Source organism: Embiotoca jacksoni, unplaced genomic scaffold (genome assembly GCF_022577435.1).
Source record: "Embiotoca jacksoni isolate LCO1_2020_lvr unplaced genomic scaffold, fEmbJac1.0.p SCAF_27, whole genome shotgun sequence".
Classification (NCBI taxonomy): domain Eukaryota; kingdom Metazoa; phylum Chordata; class Actinopteri; family Embiotocidae; genus Embiotoca; species Embiotoca jacksoni.
Genome location: NW_027185378.1, coordinates 5,157,751 through 5,177,660, shown reverse-complemented (window position 1 = coordinate 5,177,660; position 19,910 = coordinate 5,157,751). Strand labels below are relative to the sequence as shown.

The 19,910-nt window shown below is 37.9% G+C and overlaps 3 protein-coding genes across 5 annotated transcripts in view; 2 read left to right on the top strand and 1 right to left on the bottom strand.

Moving 5' to 3' along the window:
* Positions 1–1,587: 1,587 nt before the first annotated feature.
* On the top strand, positions 1,588–5,197 carry LOC138205199 (interferon-inducible GTPase 5-like). Its single transcript, XM_069160967.1, has 3 exons — positions 1,588–1,654; positions 2,513–3,090; positions 3,581–5,197. The coding sequence occupies exons 2-3, from the start codon at positions 2,526–2,528 to the stop codon at positions 4,213–4,215; spliced, it is 1,200 nt and encodes a 399-aa protein (XP_069017068.1). The 5' UTR covers positions 1,588–1,654; positions 2,513–2,525; the 3' UTR covers positions 4,216–5,197.
* A 6,098-nt stretch (positions 5,198–11,295) lies between these two features.
* Positions 11,296–14,117, top strand: LOC138204933 (interferon-inducible GTPase 5-like). Its single transcript, XM_069160475.1, has 3 exons — positions 11,296–11,316; positions 12,050–12,627; positions 13,120–14,117. Exons 2-3 carry the CDS (start codon positions 12,063–12,065, stop codon positions 13,752–13,754), a joined length of 1,200 nt encoding a protein of 399 aa, XP_069016576.1. The 5' UTR covers positions 11,296–11,316; positions 12,050–12,062; the 3' UTR covers positions 13,755–14,117.
* Positions 14,118–15,420: 1,303 nt separating this feature from the next.
* Positions 15,421–19,910, bottom strand: part of daam2 (dishevelled associated activator of morphogenesis 2) — a 96,756-nt gene continuing 92,266 nt past the window's right edge. For all 3 annotated transcript variants that reach the window (XM_069160916.1, XM_069160918.1, XM_069160917.1), the window contains one exon: positions 15,421–19,834. In XM_069160916.1, the coding sequence (XP_069017017.1) occupies positions 19,622–19,834 (213 nt within the window). In that variant the 3' untranslated portion in view covers positions 15,421–19,621. The remainder of the gene's footprint in view (positions 19,835–19,910) is intronic.

The following is a 19,910-nucleotide window of genomic DNA, read 5'->3' as shown; positions in this document are numbered from 1 at the left end:
TGTGTTACTGTTGACACCTGTAGACATTTGTGATGAGTCTTCACTGCCCTTCAGTGGTCACAGTGAGGAACAACAACAGAAATAATGCAGATATTAGCATTTTCACTCTTATCCTTTATCAATAAAACGTTATTCATAATCATATCAGCATTAATGTGATTATTTATGGTTCTTTTTAACTAAACAATGCATGTTACTGCATCATATAATACATTGCAATACAAGGTGAGTTTTAACATCTCTACAGTCTTCATTGGAAACAACTTCAACATCTTATTACCTGTATTTTATGTGTAAGTGTTGACAGAATATTAGAAACAAGTCAACACTTTTCTTTGGTTGTTTGATCATTTATCATGTGTCTGACCCAATAGAACTGCTGTGTGGGCTCTTGCTGCTGATAATGCACCTCTGGAGTTGGACACCTGCACTGAGTCGACTCCACCCTGACCAATTAGGAAGTCCATCCTTCAGAGACATGCTCTCCTCTCTGGGTTGTATTTGTGGAGAAGTATTCACACTGCTGCAGGACCCAAACACTCGTCTTAACCAATGATAGTGATGAAAATAATAAACAGTCAGTGGTAAGGGACAAAAGTTTATTGTCCCCCTACAAAAGACAGGGTGTTAACTGGTTGTGAGGTTTGAGTGACGTGCACCACCTGGAGCCACAAGATGGCGCCATTTAGTCTAATCCAAACAGTCATTTCACGAGCGAACACTGTTCATGCTTTTGGAAAGCCACAACCACAAAAACACAGCAACAGGAATGGTACCTGTGAGAACGGGATCAGAGGCACTTAAAGGTGACAGGTACCAGCTGTAAATCTGTCATAAAAGAAAAGTGTTTCCTTTCACAATGACTGGGCAGAAAATGAAAGGACAGACATTTACATGTGTTCTGCTGAAAGAACATAATAGCCTGTATGTATAAAAATATGGAGCCAAATCAGAACAAGTTTTGTCAATTCAAAAACAATAAGTAAATGAAAAACTAAAATTTAAAACTGAAATTTCAAGATTTGATCTTGAACTTTTCAAAATACGACAATGTAAATAAAATAAAAGAATTTGAGAAATGTTTTGTTTTTTTACTTGAATGTAATTTTGATTTGATTCTGAAATAATTTTGAATAAGAAAATGTACTTTCAATTTTTGTTTTCTTGTGATTTTTTTCAGTTGTAGATTTTATGCTTTCAGATTCAGATATAATTTGTTTACTCTTTCAAATCTTATTTATTCAGTTTCAGATCTTTTTTCACTTTCAAATATTTGTTTTTACCTTCAGATCGTTTGAGTTCAGTTCAGACTTTTGTCCCTGATTCAGCTGAGAGGGGCGTGGAATAATGAGTGATAGCATAGCAAAAACAGCTGAGGACCTTACTCAGTCACGTTGCCTTCAGATAACAGAAATGTGTTGACATTTGAAACGTGTTTTGCACGACGAGCTGATTGGTTTAGACTGTCTGTTACTGAAAGTGTTTTCATTGGTTGCTGTCTAGAGGGCTGCACTCCAGTAAACACCTCTGCTCCTATAATGAGTGCAGAAGTCTGGTCTGATAGCTGTGCTGTACTGCATTGTTGAAGTCATTTTGGAAACAGACTTGTTGTCTCTTCTCCACTCTCTCTTTTTAACATCAGGAGGAATCCACTGTAAGTAGTTATTCATATTTTAACTTATTTCTTTGACGGTCCTCTCTTAAAAATCAGGGGTAGAGCTCTGGATGTTTTCTGTCCACAGTTTATTAATGATACTTTTCGCAAAATATATGTTAAATTACATGGAAGGGCTTTCCGGGATTATTAATGTTTCGAACTGAAAGGTGTGGTACATTCTCTATCGTGAAACTACCTCAGAAACAATATCACAGCGGGATGAACAACATCATTTGTATCATGGAAGGAATTTAAATCTCTAGATATTCTGTAAAATCCGTTAAAGTAAAGTTTTAGTCTCCTTACCTCCAAATGGACAGAATATTTGAAGTGGAAAGAAACAACATTTGAATGTGTTTGGTAGATGTACAGATTATAGTTTTGGCTGTATTTCTGATTTTGGTATGAGCATACATACACAATGGTGAAGCAGCTGATGCCCCCCTGCCTTTTCTTCTTCTGTAACCTTGTTTGGCAAAAATCAAACAGAAGTTTTCCTCTTTTTCATTTTGACCTTTGCATTTTTAGTTAATCTGGTGATCTGTGTTTAGATTAGAATTTGTATTCCAGTGTTTTGTTTATTAGAGGCGTTGCTCCATTACCACACATTATGTTGACTACTGGTATTTACTTTTAGCCCATTTTGATAAGATCCTCAAATTAAATGATAATTGGACATTGTGATGAAGATCAAAGTCTAACACAAGCCAAATTTGTACCTTCATATTGTTTAATTTCTTAGCTAACCTATCTGGTATGATCATAAAATCAAATCCAGTAATCTTACACTGTCAAAAATGTTGTATCCTGCAATATGTATATGTATATTTTTTTTTTCACATTTGTCTTTCACAGCTCTAGCATTGCCATGGCTGATCAACCTGACGTCCCCCAAAACACAGAATTTGAAAAAGAAATTCAAGAAGCAATGAAGAAAGGTAGTGCTCAAGGAGCTGCAAAGATCCAGGAGTATTTGGATCAGCAGGATAAGATTCAACTTCATATTGGAATCACAGGTGAAGCTGGTGCGGGTAAATCCACCTTTGTTAATGCCTTTAGAGGCGTAGACCACAGAGATGAGGGAGCCGCCCCTACTGGTTGTGTTGAAACCACCACGGTAGTTACACCATACGCCCATCCAAACTATCCCAACGTTACACTATGGGACCTTCCTGGAATTGGAACCACCAAGTTTCCAGCTGACAAGTACCTGAAGCATGTTGAATTTGAGAAGTTTGACTTCTTCATCATCATCTCAGCGACTCGCTTCACAGAAAATGATGTGAAGCTCGCTAAAGAGATTCAGAAGATGAAGAAAAAGTTCTACTTTGTCCGCTCAAAGATTGACAACGATTTAAATGCTGCAGAAAGAAGTCAGAGAGACTTCAATGCCGAGAAGACCCTTGCAACCATGAGGGAAAACTGCATTCAAGGTAATTTTAATTTAGATTACTATTATAGTGTGAAGAGTGTCGTGATAATATTTATTTTCTCCACTGGCAAACAAACAAAATTTCTCCCTGAAAATATGTTTTCTGTATTCACATTGAATAAAACCCTACAGATTACCAAATTACAACATTACAATATGGGTCAGAGGGACCTGATGAATTCATCGTGGTATAAAACTACAGACCCTGATGTCTTTTTTAATGTCTCAACTTTGAGAATGAGTTGAGTTTTTATTGAGCCAGAGTGAAGAAAATAGAATAAATGAAGATTGTACCATTGCAACATTTTACAACTTGTATATTTAAAGTGTCCTTACCATACATAATACTCTGTGTTTTAAGATTAAATCTGTTTAAATCATCACATATTTGTACTCATCTTGCTGCTTCACATTTCATTGGAAACCAGCGTTTTAATGACCATAATAATCAAGTTAAACCTCAATCATATTTTACGCCTTTCCTGACACAGGTCTTCAAGAACAAGGTGTTCCTGCTACTGTCTTCCTGGTGTCCAGCTTTTACCTCCACCTGCATGACTTCCCTCTCTTACAGCAGACATTAGAGAGACAACTTCCTGCACACAAGAGGGATACGCTGTTGCTTGCCGTGCCCAACATCAACCTGGAGATCATCAACAGGAAGAAAAAGGCTTTTCAGGCCAAAATAAAATACGATGCAGGTCTGTCTGCTGTTGGAGCAGCTGTGCCACTTCCTGGGCTTTCTATTGCAGTTGATCTGAGCTTGCTGGTTAATGTTGCCATAAAATATGCGGTTGGGTTTGGGCTTGATAAGCTGTCTCTGGAGAGACTTGCTGCCATCTCTGGTGTACCACTGAGTGATCTGATGGCTGTCATCAAATCACCACTGGCTGCAGTAAAAATAACCAGAGATCTTATGCTGAAGGTGCTGACCACATTTACAATCACATCTTTATCAATGATGGCAGAAGAAGGGTTGAAATATATTCCATTCCTTGGAATCCCAGTAGCAGCCATCATCTCTTTCACCACAACCTACAAATGTCTGAATATGTTCCTCAATACGTTCGCTGACGATGCACAGAGGGTGTTTAAAAAGGCTCTGGGTTTGGACACCTCAGTGTGATATTGTAAAGTAAATGACAACACCTTTACTGGAACATGAAAGCTGCAGCGGTCAAAAGAGCTTTTCAATTACTTTTCTGAGTAGAGGTTCTTTCAAAGTGAATATGGCATCATAATCTAGCTGTATATTTAAATCCTTTTGATTTTACAGGTGATCAGTCTGTCCTCACAGCAGCTCTTATTCACTCTGTCAGTGCAGAAAATATAGAGACTTCTTACAGTTTAAAACCTTGAAACATCACGAAACAAAATCTTTTTCAACAGGACATATTTTCATCCTTCAAATTTAAACTGTGTATGGTGTAGAAGAACTATTGAATAATTGTTGCTTTCCCTTTTCAAGTTGTTTGCATCATTTTGAACGTTAGCACTTTGTGCAAATCAGGTGATTCTCTAATTTGTACATTTTTATCTGGTTATCGTGTCTTTTGAGATATTTAATTAATCCTGTTGAAACAGGCTGTTCTGTCGTTTAAAAACAGTCATAGTTTTCATTTCATATGTTTTTGTAGACCTCCAAATAAACACATATCAACATTATAATTTGAAATTTATAATCATGAAAGTGTAAATCATTTGATATATAGTTATTTCTTAAAAAGTTATGTACTGTCTTAGATAGAGGCATCAATTATATTAAAAACTTTATAATTCTTTATAGATTTATTTCAATAATTCATAGCAGACGGTTTTGTTATTTTTGACACCTGTAGACATTTGTGATGAGTCTTCACTGCCCTCCAGTGGTCACAGTGAGGAACAACAACAGAAATAACAGATATTGGCATCTTCATTCTTATCCATTATCAATAAAACGTTATTCATAAACATATTAGGAAAATGTGTGGGACACAAGAAGTCAAAGATCCTCTCTGCACTGTCTCACATCATCTCTTTGACCTCACATCAGCTTGTCTCTGCTTCAGTTTGAGGAAAGGTTGAAGGAATAAAACCTGATAGGACGAGGTGTCATTGTGATAGAACTCACGATGGATAAATCAAAGCTATGGAAAAAGAGTGGATTCATCTGTGCACGAGAAACAGAACAAACCTCTCTGATGATATACCTGAGACACTAAAGTACACCTGCTGGAGTTATTTAGAAGGTACAAGTGCCAAAATCATGTTAACTGGTTGTGAGGTTTGAGTGAAGTGCACCACCTGGAGCCACAAGATGGCGCCATTTAGTCTAATCCCAACTGTCAATTCACTACTGAACACTGTTCATGCTTTTGGAAAGACACAACCACAAAAACACAGCAATATGAATGGTACCTGTGAGAACGGGATCAGAGGCACTTAACTCTTGTGTGGTGTTTGTGTCTGTGGGACCCATTTTCATTTTTTAGCAAAAGAAAAATGATACGATTAATACTTTTTTTCAAACTCAGACTCATTGGCCTTGGAGCATTTCCTGTGAAGAACATATATCAGAACACATTTTCAATAACCACACACTGTGCACCCCCCCCCCCCCCCCCACACATTTAAATTACATACTGGATGTTTGGGTCCACTGGACCCAGGGCTAATAAAAGTGTGGAAATTGTAGGTCCTGTGTACTTTCACTCTGTCCTCCTCCTCTCTGGGCCAGCTGTTAGTGTGTGTGTGTGTGTGTGTGTGTGTGTGTGTGTGTGTGTGTGTGTGTGTGTGTGAGTTTTGTGTTACTGCTCCTGCCCTTCCACACAAGGTTGCAACATGGTTGAAAAATTCAAGCACCAACACCTGTCTGCTCTCACATTTCCAAACATTTTACCCTCTGTCTTGCGGGAACCAATCTTTATTTGCTCATACTCTATCCCAGCTGCAAATTGGGGGCGGGACACAATAAATATAGCTTTACCAGTGTGGCAAATGATCAAGATGGCCAAAAGATTCTCTGCTCAGAGGGCCTTGCAATTGATTTTGGAAGAGAGAGAAGCTTTTGATGAATATGTAGAGGAAGAGGTTTCAGATTGTGAGGATCTCATTTCTGAAAATTCAGAGTCTGACAGTGACTTTGAAAAAGAGGATGAGATTGAGCATCAGCTAGTTACAAAAGGAAGACGAGCCCCAGAAAAAGATTAAAACATTGAGGAATGTTCCATTTTCCTGTAAATTGTACCTCTATTTATTTGCCTTATTTAGTTTGCTATATTTTGTATGTACACAACATTACAAAAACAATTTATATTCAAAATATGAATAATTAAACTGTGGTCCGTGTATGATGGATAGTTCTGAGACTTGTATAAGAATGAGAATCTATTTTTTTGTCCATTTCTATAATTTTATGTTTTGTTTTGTATTTTTTCTCACCCTGTGTCTTTTGTAGGGGGACAATAAACTGTTGTCCCTTACAACTGACTGTTTATTCTTTTCATCACTATCATTTGTTGAGGCGAGTGTTTGGGTCCTGCAGCAGTGTGAATACTTCTCCACAAATACAACCCAGAGAGGAGAGCATGTCTCTGAAGGATGGACTTCCTAATTCTTCAGGGTGGAGTCGACTCAGTGCAGGTGTCCAACTCCAGAGGTGCATTATCAGCAGCAAGAGCCCACACAGCAGTTCTATTGGGTCAGACAAATGATAAATGATCAAACAACCAAAGAAAAGTGTTGACTTGTTTCTAATATGCTGTGAACCCTTATGTTTAAGTTGATGTATGGTAAGGACACTTTAAAATATACAATTTGTAAAATGTATTATTGTTGCAATGTTACAATCTTCATTTGTTCTATTTTCTTCACTCTGGCTCAATAAAAACTCAACTCATTCTCAAAGTTGAGATTTTTTTAAAAAAGACATCAGGGTCTGTAGTTTTATACCACGATGAATTAAGCAGATCCCTCTGACCCATATTGTAATATTATCAGTTGATAATCTGTAGGGTGATATTCAACGTGAATACAGAAAACACATTTTCTGGTAGAAAGTTTGTTGGTTTGCCAGAGGAAAAAATAAATATTATCACGACACTTCAAAATATAATATTAAAAACGTACCTTGAACGCAGTCTTCTCTGATGCGTGCAGGGGTGTTCTCTGCACTGAAGTCTCTCGAAGATAAAACAGTTTAGACCGTGTAAGATTACTGGATTTCATATTATGATCATACCAGATAGGTTAGCTAAGAAAATAACTAATATGAAGATACAAAGTTGGCTTGTGTTAGACTTTGATCTTCATCACAATGTCCAATTATTATTATATTTGAGGATTTTATCAAAATGGTCTTAAAGTAAATACTAGTAGTCAACATAGTATGTGATAATGGCGCAAAGCTTCTAATAAACAAAACACTGGAATACAAATTCTAATCTAAACACAGATCACCAGATTATCCATAAATGCAAGGCCCAAAATGGAAAAAGAGGAAAAAGTCTGTGTGGTGGTGGGGCATGGTTTGGCTCAGCTGTAGGAGGGACTGATTGAGGGAGTGGTTCAGGGAAGGGTGCCTTGAAGAGGCTCAATTAGCCCAGGTGCATTCAATCACCGATTGTCTCTCTCTTCCCCCTTAAAACTCGAAAGCAGGACACCGGACATTTCGCACGACTGGGGACGCTGAACAGCAGGGTGGCTGCGGGACACGTGTGCCCGGATGCTCAGCAGGAGAACACACAGTTAGTTATATGTTGTTTGATGGTGAAATAAACACCTTTTGAGCTTTACTGGAGCTGTTTGTTGTCGTTCTCGCTGAGAAAACCCACGGTATCAACAGACATCTGTTACAGTCTGTTTGATTTTTGCCATACAAGGTTACAGAAGAAGAAAGGGCACACTGTAAAAAGAAACCTACATAATCTACCCAATAAAAGTGAGGTAACAATTTGCACTCAGTTTGTTTGGGTAGATTTCACTCCTTATTTTGAGTAAAAAATACCTACATTTAACAGCTATGACACACTAAAAGAAATCAGGTAAAGTCTACTTAATATGTCTCAATACATTACACAACTGATTACTTAAAAAAAGGGAGTAATATAAACTCTTAATATATTATCAATAATAAATCAATATGACTAATTAAACATTAGCTATTCAGAAAAGGTAAGTTTTACTTAAAAAACAAATGTCAGACAAAAGAGTTGATCTTGTGAATTACTTTTTCTTTAACAAAGGTTACAAAAGGACTCTTAATTCAGTAGAAACTGAGTCCTCCTGTTGCTGCCAGAAACAGCCATGCCACTTCCTGAACAGGTTTTCTAATTAGAGCTTCCACTTCTTAAGTGAACTAAAATGTTGTGTCAGAAACAAAAATGTGACGTCTTCTGGTTGTTATGATTGTTTAGATGATTTGTCAGATTGTTAACTAACGAACGCTTTGCTTTCAATTTTGGGGGCATAGCGCAGGTGAACAAAAATACAGAGAAGCAGTCCCAAAAGAAGGGTTCAAAACAACGAGGGAGAGCTAGTGACAGCAGAGGAGAGGTGCTGCAAAACACAGACGGTGAAAAGACGAGCTGACACAAAGAGAAGGAAAAGCACGGATTAAATACACTGAGAGGACAATGATGGACAAACTCATATACTGCTTGAAACTATATGGTGGGGCAGATCACAGCAGGGGGAAACACACAAGGGCAGGAAGTGAAGTAAATTAGAGGGTGTCATAAAAAAAGCTAATACCACATAGACATGATCATACACTGTAAAAAATGTTTAGCGGGTAGCAGTTATTATCTATGCAAATCGTTAAAATTTTACCCAAATCTATTTGTCTGCAAGTGAAATATATAACAATGTATAAATTCAACCAAAACGGTTGAATGAAAAAAACAAGATAAAATGTACCCCCAGATATCAGCCCTGCAATGCAAAGCGCCAAGCCTCACTTCATAAGTTTGAGCTGCTGGTAAAACTCCTGTTTAACATTTTGTTGTGTGTCATATCATGAATTCAAATGTCATCTTATTCAGTGGTTAGATTCAACGTGCTTCTGTGTTACACTCGGTATTAAGTTGGTAAACTTCTTAAGGCACTAAATGATTTAAAACGTAGATGTTTTATTGTTCACAATTATTAATGTAGGTTAAATCTTACATCACCTCTACCTGGTGAAAGCTGATTGGTTTAGACTGTCTGTTACTGAAAGTGTTTTCATTGGTTGCTGTCTAGAGGGCTGCACTCCAGTAAACACCTCTGCTCCTATAATGAGTGCAGAAGTCTGGTCTGATAGCTGTGCTGTACTGCATTGTTGAAGTCATTTTGGAAACAGACTTGTTGCCTCTTCTCCACTCTCTCTTTTTAACATCAGGACGAATCCACTGTAAGTAGTTATTCATATTTTAACTTATTTCTTTGACGGTCCTCTCTTAAAAATTAGGGGTAAAGCTCTGGATATTTTCTGTCCGCAGTTTATTAATGATACTTTTAGCAAAATATATGTTAAATTACACGGAAGGGCTTTCCAGGATTATTAATGTTTCGAACTGAAAGGTGTGGTACATTCTCTATCGTGAAACTTGAAACTACCTCAGAAACAATATCACAGCGGGATGAACAACATCATCTGTATCATGGAAGGAATTTAAATCTCTAGGTTTTCTGTCAAATCCATTAAAGTAAAGTTTTTGTCTCCTTACCTCCAAATGGACAGAATATTTGAAGTGGAAAGAAACAACATTTGAATGTGTTTGGTAGATGTACAGGTTATAGTTTTGATTGTAGTTCTGATTTTGGTATGAGCATACATACACAATGGTGAAGCAGCTGATGCCCCCCTGCCCTTTCTTCTTCTGTAACCTTGGATGGCAAAAATCAAACTGAAGTTTTCCTCTTTTTCATTTTGATAAGATCTTAAAATTAAATAATAATTGGAAATTGAGATGAAAATCAAAGTCTAACACAAGCCAACTTTGTATCTTCATAGCTAATTTCTTAGCTAACAGAAGTTGATCTTGTGAATTACTTTTTTATTTAACAAAGGTTACAAAAGGACTCTCTTAAATCAGCAGAAACCAAGTGTCTTGAACACTTCAAATTTGTTTGTATGTGCATAAGAACTAAAGACTAAAATATGTAAACAAACAGCCATGCCACTTCCTGAACAGGTTTTCTAATTAGAGCTTCCACTTGTTAAGTGAACTAAAATGTTGTGTCAGAAACAAAAATGTGACGTCTTCTGGTTGTTATGATTGTTTAGATGATTTGTCAGATTGTTAACTAACAAACGCTTTGCTTTCAATTTTGGGGGCATAGCGCAGGTGAACAAAAATACAGAGAAGCAGTCCCAAAAGAAGAGTTCAAAACAACGAGGGAGAGCTAGTGACAGCAGAGGAGAGGTGCTGCAAAACACAGACGGTGAAAAGACGAGCTGACACAAAGAGAAGGAAAAGCACGGATTAAATACACTGAGAGGACAATGATGGACAAACTCATATACTGCTTGAAACTATATGGTGGGGCAGATCACAGCAGGGGGAAACACACAAGGGCAGGAAGTGAAGTAAATTAGAGGGTGTCATAAAAAAAGCAAATACCACGTAGATATGATCATACACTGTAAAAAATGTTTGGCGGGTAGCAGTTATTATCTATGCAAATCGTTAAAATTTTACCCAAGTCTATTTGTCTGCAAGTGAAATATATAACAATGTATAAATTCAACCAAAACGGTTGAATGAAAAAAACAAGATAAAATGTACCCCCAGATATCAGCCCTGCAATGCAAAGCGCCAAACCTCACTTCATAAGTTTGAGCTGCTGGTAAAACTCCTGTTTAACATTTTGTTGTGTGTCATATCATGAATTCAAATGTCATCTTATTCAGTGGTTAGATTCAACGTGCTTCTGTGTTACACTAGGTATTAAGTTGGCAAACTTCTTAAGGCACTAAATGATTTAAAACGTAGATGTATTATTGTTCACAATTATTAATGTAGGTTAAATCTTACATCACCTCTACCTGGTGAAAGCTGATTGGTTTAGACTGTCTGTTACTGAAAGTGTTTTCATTGGTTGCTGTCTAGAGGGCTGCACTCCAGTAAACACCTCTGCTCCTTATAATGAGTGCAGAAGTCTGGTCTGATAGATGTGCTGTACTGCATTGTTGAAGTCATTTTGGAAACAGACTTGTTGTCTCTTCTCCACTCTCTCTTTTTAACATCAGGACGAATCCACTGTAAGTAGTTATTCTGATTTTAACTTATTTCTTTGAGGGTCCTCTCTTAAAAATCAGGGGTAGAGCTCTGGATATTTTCTGTACGCAGTTTATTAATGATACTTTTAGCAAAACATATGTTAAATTACCTGGAAGGGCTTTCCAGGATTATTAATGTTTCGAACTGAAAGGTGTGGTACATCCTCTATCGTGAAACTTGAAACTACCTCAGAAACAATATCACAGCGGGATGAACAACATCATCTGTATCATGGAAGGAATTTAAATCTCTAGGTTTTCTGTCAAATCCATTAAAGTAAAGTTTTAGTCTCCTTACCTCCAAATGGACAGAATATTTGAAGTGGAAAGAAACAACATTTGAATGTGTTTGGTAGATGTACAGATTATAGTTTTGATTGTATTTCTGATTTTGGTATGAGCATACATACAAAATGGTGAAGAAGCTGATGCCCCCCTGCCCCTTCTTCTTCTGTAACCTTGTTTGGCAAAAATCAAACAGAAGTTTTCCTCTTTTTCATTTTGGCCTGACATTCCTCAAATTAAATGATAATTGGACATTGTGATGAAGATCAAAGTCTAACACAAGCCAAATTTGTACCTTCATATTATTTAATTTCTTAGCTAACCTGTCTAGTATGATCATAAAATCAAATACAGTAATCTTACACTGTCAAAACTGTTGTATCTTACAATATATATATATATATTTTTTCTTCACATTTGTCTTTCACAGCTCTAGCATTGCCATGGCTGATCAACCTGACGTCCCCCATAACACAGAATTTGAAAAAGAAATTCAAGAAGCAATGAACAAAGGTTATGCTCAAGGAGCTGCAAAGATCCAGGAGTATTTGGATCAGCAGGATAAGATTCAACTTCATATTGGAATCACAGGTGAATCTGGTGCGGGTAAATCCTCCTTTGTTAATGCCTTTAGAGGCGTAGACAACAGAGATGAGGGAGCCGCCCCTACTGGTTGTGTTGAAACCACCACGGTAGTTACACCATACGCCCATCCAAACTATCCCAACGTTACACTATGGGACCTTCCTGGAATTGGAACCACCAAGTTTCCAGCTGACAAGTACCTGAAGCATGTTGAATTTGAGAAGTTTGACTTCTTCATCATCATCTCAGCGACTCGCTTCACAGAAAATGATGTGAAGCTCGCTAAAGAGATTCAGAAGATGAATAAAAAGTTCTACTTTGTCCGCTCAAAGATTGACAACGATTTAAACGCTGTAGAAAGAAGTCAGAGAGACTTCAATGCCGAGAAGACCCTTGTCACCATGAGGGAAAACTGCGTTGAAGGTAATTTTAATTTAGATTACTATTATAGTGTGAAGAGTGTCGTGATAATATTTATTTTCTCCTCTGGCAAACAAACAAAATTTCTCCCTGAAGATATGTTTTCTTTATTCACATTGAATAAAACCCTACAGATTACCAAATTACAACATTACAATATGGGTCAGAGGGACCTGATGAATTCATCGTGGTATAAAACTACAGACCCTGATGTCTTTTTTAATATCTCAACTTTGATAATGAGTTGAGTTTTTATTGAGCCAGAGTGAAGAAAATAGAACAAATGAAGATTGTAACATTGCAACATTTTACAACTTGTATATTTAAAGTGTCCTTACCATTCATAATACTCTGTGAATTAAGATTAAATCTGTGTTCAAATCATCACATATTTGTACTCATCTTGCTGCTTCACATTTCATTGGAAACTAGCGTTTTAATGACCATAATAATCAAGTTAAACCTGAATTATATTTTGTGCCTTTCCTGACACAGGTCTTCAAGAACAAGGTGTTGCTGCTACTGTCTTCCTGGTGTCCAGCTTTGACCTCCACCTGCATGACTTCCCTCTCTTACAGCAGACATTAGAGAGAGAACTTCCTGCACACAAGAGGGATACGCTGTTCCTTTCCGTGCCCAACATCAACCTGGAGATCATCAACAGGAAGAAAAAGGCTTTTCAGGCCAAAATAAAATACTATGCAGGTCTGTCTGCTGTTGGAGCAGCTGTGCCACTTCCTGGGCTTTCTATTGCAGTTGATCTGAGCTTGCTGGTTAATGTTGCTAAAAAATATGCGGTTGGGTTTAGGCTTGATAAGCCGTCTCTGGAGAAACTTGCTGCCACCTCTGGTGTACCACTGAGTGATCTGATGGCTGTCATCAAATCACCACTGGCTGCAGTAGAAATAACCACAGATCTTATTCTGAAGGTGCTGACCACACTTACAATCACATCTTTATCAATGATGGCAGAAGAAGGGTTGAAATATATTCCATTCCTTGGAATCCCAGTAGCAGCCATCATCTCTTTCACCACAACCTACAAATGTCTGAGTATGTTCCTCAATACATTCGCTGACGATGCACAGAGGGTGTTTAACAAGTCTCTGGGTTTGGACACCTCAGTGTGATATTGTAAAGTAAATGACAACACCTTTACTGGAACATGAAAGCTGCAGTGGTCAAAAGAGCTTTTCATTTACTTTTCTGAGTAGAGGTTCTTTCAAAGTGAATATGGCATCATAATCTAGCTGTATATTTAAATCCTTTTGATTTTACAGGTGATCAGTCTGTCCTCACAGCAGCTCTTATTCACTCTGTCAGTGCAGAAAATATAGAGACTTCTTACAGTTTAAAACCTTGAAACTTCATGAAACTACATTTTTTCAACAGGACGGATTTTTATTCTTCAAATTTAAACTGTGTATGGTGTAGAAGAACTATTGAATAATTATTGTTTTCCCTTTTCAAATTGTTTGCATCATTTTGAACATTAGCACTTTGTGCAAATCAGGTGATTCTCTAATTTGTACATTTTTATCTAGTTATTGTGTCTTTTGAGAGATTTAATTAATCCTGTTGAAACAGGCTGTTCTGTCATTTAAAAACAATCATAGTTTTCATTTCATATATGTTTTTGTGGACCTCCAAATAAACACATATAAACATTATAATTTGAAATTTATAATCATGAAAGTGTAAATCATTTAATATATAGTTATTTCTTAAAAAGTTATGATGCTGTCATAAATAGAGGCATAAATTATATTAAAAACTTTATAATTCTTTGTGGATTTATTTCAATAATTCATAGCAGACAGTTGTGTTACTGTTGACACCTGTCGACATTTGTGATGAGTCTTCACTGCCCTTCAGTGGTCACAGTGAGGAACAACAACAGAAATAATGCAGATATTAGCATCTTTATTCTTATCCTTTATCAATAAAATGTATTCATAAACATATTAGCATTAATGTGATTATTTATTATTCTTTTTAACTAAACAATGCATGTTAATGCATTATATAATACATTGCAATACAAGGTGAGTTTTAACATCTCTACAGTCTTCATTGGAAACAACTTCAACATCTTATTACCTGTATTTTATGTGTAAGTGTTGACAGAATATTAGAAACAAGTCAACACTTTTCATTGGTTGTTTGATCATTTATCATTTGTCTGACCCAATAGAACTGCTGTGTGGGCTCTTGCTGCTGATAATGCACCTCTGGAGTTGGACACCTGCACTGAGTCGACTCCACCCTGACCAATTAGGAAGTCCATCCTTCAGAGACATGCTCTCCTCTCTGGGTTGTATTTGTGGAGAAGTATTCACACTGCTGCAGGACCCAAACACTCGTCTCAACAAATGATAGTGATGAAAAGAATAAACAGTCAGTTGTAAGGGACAAAAGTTTATTGTAACCCTACAAAAGACACAGGGTGAGAAAAAATACAAAACAAAACATAAAATTATAGAAATGGAAAAAAAAAAGATTCTCATTCTTATACAAGTCTCAGAACTATCCATCATACACGGACCACAGTTTAATTATTCATATTTTTAATATAACATTTTTTTGTAATGCTGTGTACATACAAAATATAGCAAACTAAATAAGGCAAATAAATAGAGGTACAATTTACAGGAAAATGGAACATTCCTCAATGTTTGAATCTTTTTTTTTCTTCTTTTTTTTTTAATTTTTTTTTATCTCATCTGAAACATCAAAAATGGTGTACAAAATGATTTTTTTTTTTTGTCCGACTGTACATCTTTCGGTGGAGGATACTTTTTTTTTTTTAAAAACTTTTTTATTCCAACCATAAAAATACTGTCTTCTCACAATTACACAACCTTAAAGAACGGGTGCAACTTTTCTGAAAAGCAGTACAAACTGTGGTGTAACAGGTGCGTTCCAATAGCAATCAATTCTCTATTAAAGTATAAAGTCAACACATCACACTTTGTGCACCTTTCTTTAGGCATGCAGGTCAACGCCATGTGCATGTAATGACAGAAATGTGGTGGTGACAGAGTCCCCCCCTACATACACCCCAATAGTTTCCATTTTACCACGAATACCATCTCTTATCATCTCTAACGTGTTTCCAGCGTCCCAGCCGGAGTCCCCGACCTCACTTGCCCCTTTTCTCTTTTATTCCTCTACACACCATGTTTTATTTGCACCACACTTTTGTTGCACCCTTCTCCTTTCTAGAGGGACGTAAAGCCCTCAAAATGGCGCTGCAAATGGAAATGTCCCATGATAAAAAAGTGCATTGAACAAGCTACTAATTTCTTTCCTCTGATTTCCATCTTTACACTCCAAAATCAGCCAGTCAATGGCCAAATAAACATCCAAACATGTAACAACACAAACATGTATTAATACTGACAATGTTGCAATACCCCTCAGTAAATAGTCTGCACTAGAATATGGGTTAAAGCTCTGAATTAAGAGTTTAAAGGGTCTGCTGAAGTCTGATATACTAACTGTGATTAACTCGAAGGACAAAGGAGCAGAAGTTAGAAAGTAGAACAGCTCAAATATACATGTATTGTAATGGTTTAAGATTAGGCAATCATCTGTCATTTTCTCCTTTGTGATTTTAAAAAGTGTCTGAAAGTTTGAATTGATTTTGGTTTACTGGTTAATCTCTAAAGTGTGGGACACAGGAAGTCAAAGATCCTCTCTGCACTGTCTCACATCATCTCTTTGACCTCACATCAGCTTCTCTCTGCTTCAGTTTGAGGAAAGGTTGAAGGAATAAAACCTGATAGGACGAGGTGTCATTGTGATACAACTCACGATGGATAAATCAAAGCTATGGAAAAAGAGTGGATTCATCTGTGCACGAGAAACAGAACAAACCTCTCTGATGATATACCTGAGACACTAAAGTACACCTGCTTGAGTTATTTAGAAGGTACAAGTGCCAAAATCATGTTAACTGGTTGTGAGGTTTGAGTGAAGTGCACCACCTGGAGCCACAAGATGGCGCCATTTAGTCTAATCCCAACTGTCATTTCACTAGCGAACACTGTACATGCTTTTGGAAAGCCACAACCACAAAAACACAGCAATAGGAATGGTACCTGTGAGAACGGGATCAGAGGCACTTAAAGGTGAACATTAACAAAAGTTTAAGAAAAGAAAAGCTGGCAGGATGAAGGAATACCGACAAACCGGGAAGGTCTTTCCTAATAATACATCCAATAGTGGGGGTTAGGTCTATCTGTTTGTTCAGGAACACTGTTAATGAAGTCTTCTTCTCGTTTTATAACATTGCTGTATATACAAGTGCTCATTGAGTCAAGTGCAGTGGGAATATTTCTCATTCAATGTGAGGAATGGGGGGAAAGAACTGCAACATGAGATCTGTGTTTACTGTCACTATGAGAACAAACTTTACTCCTGAACCAGGGCCTGCTTCTCAAAGTCTTTGGACCTGTTTTGCCAAATTCAACGAGACTGGATTTAATAATCTTAAACTGTGTGCCAAACCCTGAAGCTGTCAAATTAAAGCCATCCGATTCAGGATGACTGGGCCAACATAGGATGTGTCCATTTTTCAGCTTGCTATGGGAGTCCAATCCTTCTACTGCAATCCTGGACACTTCACATACAGCCATTTACTGCACTATTCTGACCACATATGTGGATGGGAAGACTAAAAGGGGGCTATGTAAGAAGTAACTGGTTGAGGCTCTAATAATTCATGTGTGTGTGGATCTCTACCTGTTTACATTAGGATGTATGCTCATATGTGGAAAATGTATTTTTTTTCTTTTTCTGCTTGATCCTCAATTTCATTTAATGACTCATAATTGAATTTGAGCCAATCAGCTTTCTCATCTCCTGGAGAACTGACTGGGAGTCACAGCTGAGCCTTCATTACAGAGTTTCCTTTCTTTGAGAACTCTTCCTTTAGTGAGCTGTAATGACCCCCTTTAAAAATTTGATCTCATTGAGATCTCACCCCACACATTACATCCCAGTCTGTCAGACCTACTGCTTAGGTTTCTGAAAAAGCATACATCAATTTAAAAGCAAATACATTTAATATTTTCAAAACCTTTGAGGAAATATTTGGTTGGCTTCAAAATGTGGGTCAGACTGTTGTTTGGCAGCAGGTTGCCTATAGTGACGTAAACATTTAAGAGAAGGTACAAGGCCAGGTGAGAGTAGGGATTCTTTTCCGTGACGCCCTCTGAGGTGGTTGTCCTTCTGTTAGTGTCCTGTCATTGTACACTTTTAAAGAACCTAACAGTTCAATTAAATGACCTTTCCACACCCTGTAAGTGCTTTGTTGTGCCCTGACATTACAATAAGAGACCCATCATACGACATGGTCTGACATTAGACTGCCAACTGAAATAAAAACACAGAGATGCAGTATGATGAGCCTGAATCCTGGTTAACAGCGTAATCAGGCACTAGTTTAACTTGTAGTGAGAGTGAAACCTCCTCAACTGGGCAGATGGCTCTGCAGTGACACCAAATGTTTTAGTATTAGCGGAACAGATCCTACAGATAGTATGGTTGATACTCACTAGTTGCAGCTGCTGGAGCATACAGACTGACAGCAGAGCAAATTCATTTATGGCATTCCTTCATTATCTTTGTCAGAGATAAAGGTAATCTGAGAACAGAGAGGACGCTGTAGTTGGCTTGTGGACTTTTGAGTGTAAAGTTTGTCAGGAAAGCTACAGTGCAAACAAGACATACAGGTATGAAAAGGATGAGCAATTATCTCTTTTACATAAAGCGCAAAATGTATAGAAATTCACTTCAACAGCAATGTGAACTTGAAACACCAACAAATAATGCATTGCGTGTACAAAATCCCAAAATGCCAAAACATAAAAAAAAAACCTCTACATCTTTGCAATTAGCTTGTCTGCATCTAAATATAAATATATATCAACGCCTAATTGCAGTATGTTTTGTATTAATACATTTACATTTGTTTTCTCTTCGATTTGGCACTGGTTAATGCCAGAACAACGTTAAAACCATTTCAGAGTGTAGGTGAGGCTTGACCCATGTGGCACAGTCATCGTTTTGTGCATCAAGGCAAGAAGTTGTTCTTCCCTTGAGAGGAGCGCTTTGTTTCCAGGGAAACTGCAGGTTGGGATGTACGTACGTCTTCCCTGGGAATGCAGTACGCCATAGGAGACCACTGGGATGAATCTTCTGTTTTGAAGCGTTACCTCCCGTCGCGTATCCTTCCCCACTCTTTCAGAAGCCTACAAAGCATTCTGGGATTCGCTGTCTCCATGCCCTTCCTTGCAATAAAGGAAGTTCATGAACATCTATCCATTCTGTGGCTGAGAATCTCTCTTTTCGTGGGAACACCTGACACAACCACGACCGTGGAGGTTATGGCTTAGTTCCCTGTAACTTCTTCCTCTGTGTTTTTTACATCTGCCTAGAGAGGCTTCATAGTCCTTTTTCCAAATCCGTTTGCTTGGCCTCGAGTCTATGTACAGTGTGACTGGCTAATCCCAACGTCTTATGTGTTGTTAAGTCAGATAGCTAAATGATCGCGCTTCTCCAGAACCAACGGGCTCATAGAGAAGCAGCGAAGGGTTTGTGAGTGGAGAAAAAAAAAGAGTGACAGTGAAAAACAGTAGGGTGATAGCGAGAACCTTGAGCACAGTGTTAAAAGGATATGGTCAAATGACATGGGATAATGTGTCACAGTGGTCTGTCCGTCCATCCATCCCGACTGTCTTCATCCAGCTCAGGAGATCAAACAAAGTCCAGGACAAACGGGTTGGAAATAGCTTTACAAGACCAATCAGAGGAGAGTGTTGCATCCTTCATAGCTGTCCATACATGTTGCTACATGTCCAGTTACATCCTCTCCAAAGTCAGCGGTCACTGCTCCAGGACCTGGACTAAAGGTGTTAAGAGATCTACGCCGTGGCAGAATTTAGGTGTCTAGAGTTTTTTTTGTTTTGTTTTTTTCCTTCCTTTACGCGACCTAGTAGTTGACCTTGGTTACAGCTCGTTCGCGGCCACCACCCTCCACCAGCTGGTTGACCGAGCGCTTCCTGTTACGCTTGAACTTGTTTAGGTCCTTATCGAAGACCTCACCGGACCGCAATGCCGACACCAGGTCATCGAACTCCCCGCCGACCTCATCTGACGCTCCGCTCTTCTTGGCCCGCCGTTCCCGCTCCCTCTGCTCCTTGAGCTAGAGAGGGAGAGAAGATGGGGGCGGGGGGAGATTAATTTAAATTTAGAATAAACTGTCATGGCTTTCACAGGTT